The sequence below is a fragment of the Hylaeus volcanicus genome, chromosome 1 (assembly GCF_026283585.1).
Source record: "Hylaeus volcanicus isolate JK05 chromosome 1, UHH_iyHylVolc1.0_haploid, whole genome shotgun sequence".
Lineage (NCBI taxonomy): Eukaryota > Metazoa > Arthropoda > Insecta > Hymenoptera > Colletidae > Hylaeus > Hylaeus volcanicus.
This window is the reverse complement of record NC_071976.1, coordinates 33,201,207-33,201,775: the sequence shown is the minus strand read 5'-3', so window position 1 is coordinate 33,201,775 and position 569 is coordinate 33,201,207. Positions and strand designations below refer to the sequence as shown.

At 49.9% G+C, this 569-nt stretch overlaps 1 protein-coding gene across 1 annotated transcript; it reads left to right on the top strand.

The window, feature by feature from the left end:
* Window positions 1-6: 6 nt before the first annotated feature.
* Window positions 7-564, top strand: LOC128876603 (proteoglycan 4-like; the record flags this gene model as incomplete). The annotated part of the gene is made up of 1 exon (XM_054123094.1): window positions 7-564. A coding segment is annotated over exon 1 (441 nt), but the record flags the coding sequence as incomplete, so codon positions are not given.
* Between the last annotated feature and the right edge of the window lie 5 nt (window positions 565-569).

Here is a 569-nt window from a genome sequence, read left to right as displayed (position 1 = left end):
ACCATCGTTCATACAAGTGAAGCTGTAACATGTCCACCAGAGAATGAGGAATTTGTTACTTTGGTTCCAAATCCGTTAGACTGTAAAACCTTTTATATATGCAACGGAGGCATACCGTATTTGATGAAGTGCTCTCCAGGACTTCTCTTCAACCCTGTGGATAAAGTATGCGATTGGCCTGCACATGCAGGATGTAAGCCACACAGTGAAACGACAACACTTCCACCAACCTCAGAACCTGAAATCACAACGACTCCCGAACCTGAAACCACCACGACTCCTGAACCCGAATGGACCACGACTTCTGAACCTGAATTGTCCACGACTCCTGAACCTGAAATGACCACGGCTCCCGAACCTGAAACCTCAACGACTCCCGAACCTGAATGGACCACGACTCCCGAACCTGAATGGAGCACGACTCCCGAACCTGAATGGAGCACGACTCTCGAACCTGAAGGGAGCACGACTCTCGAACCTGAATGGACCACGACTCCTGAACCTGAAACCACAACGACTCCTGAACCTGAAACCACAACGACTCCCGAACCTGAAACCACAACGACTCC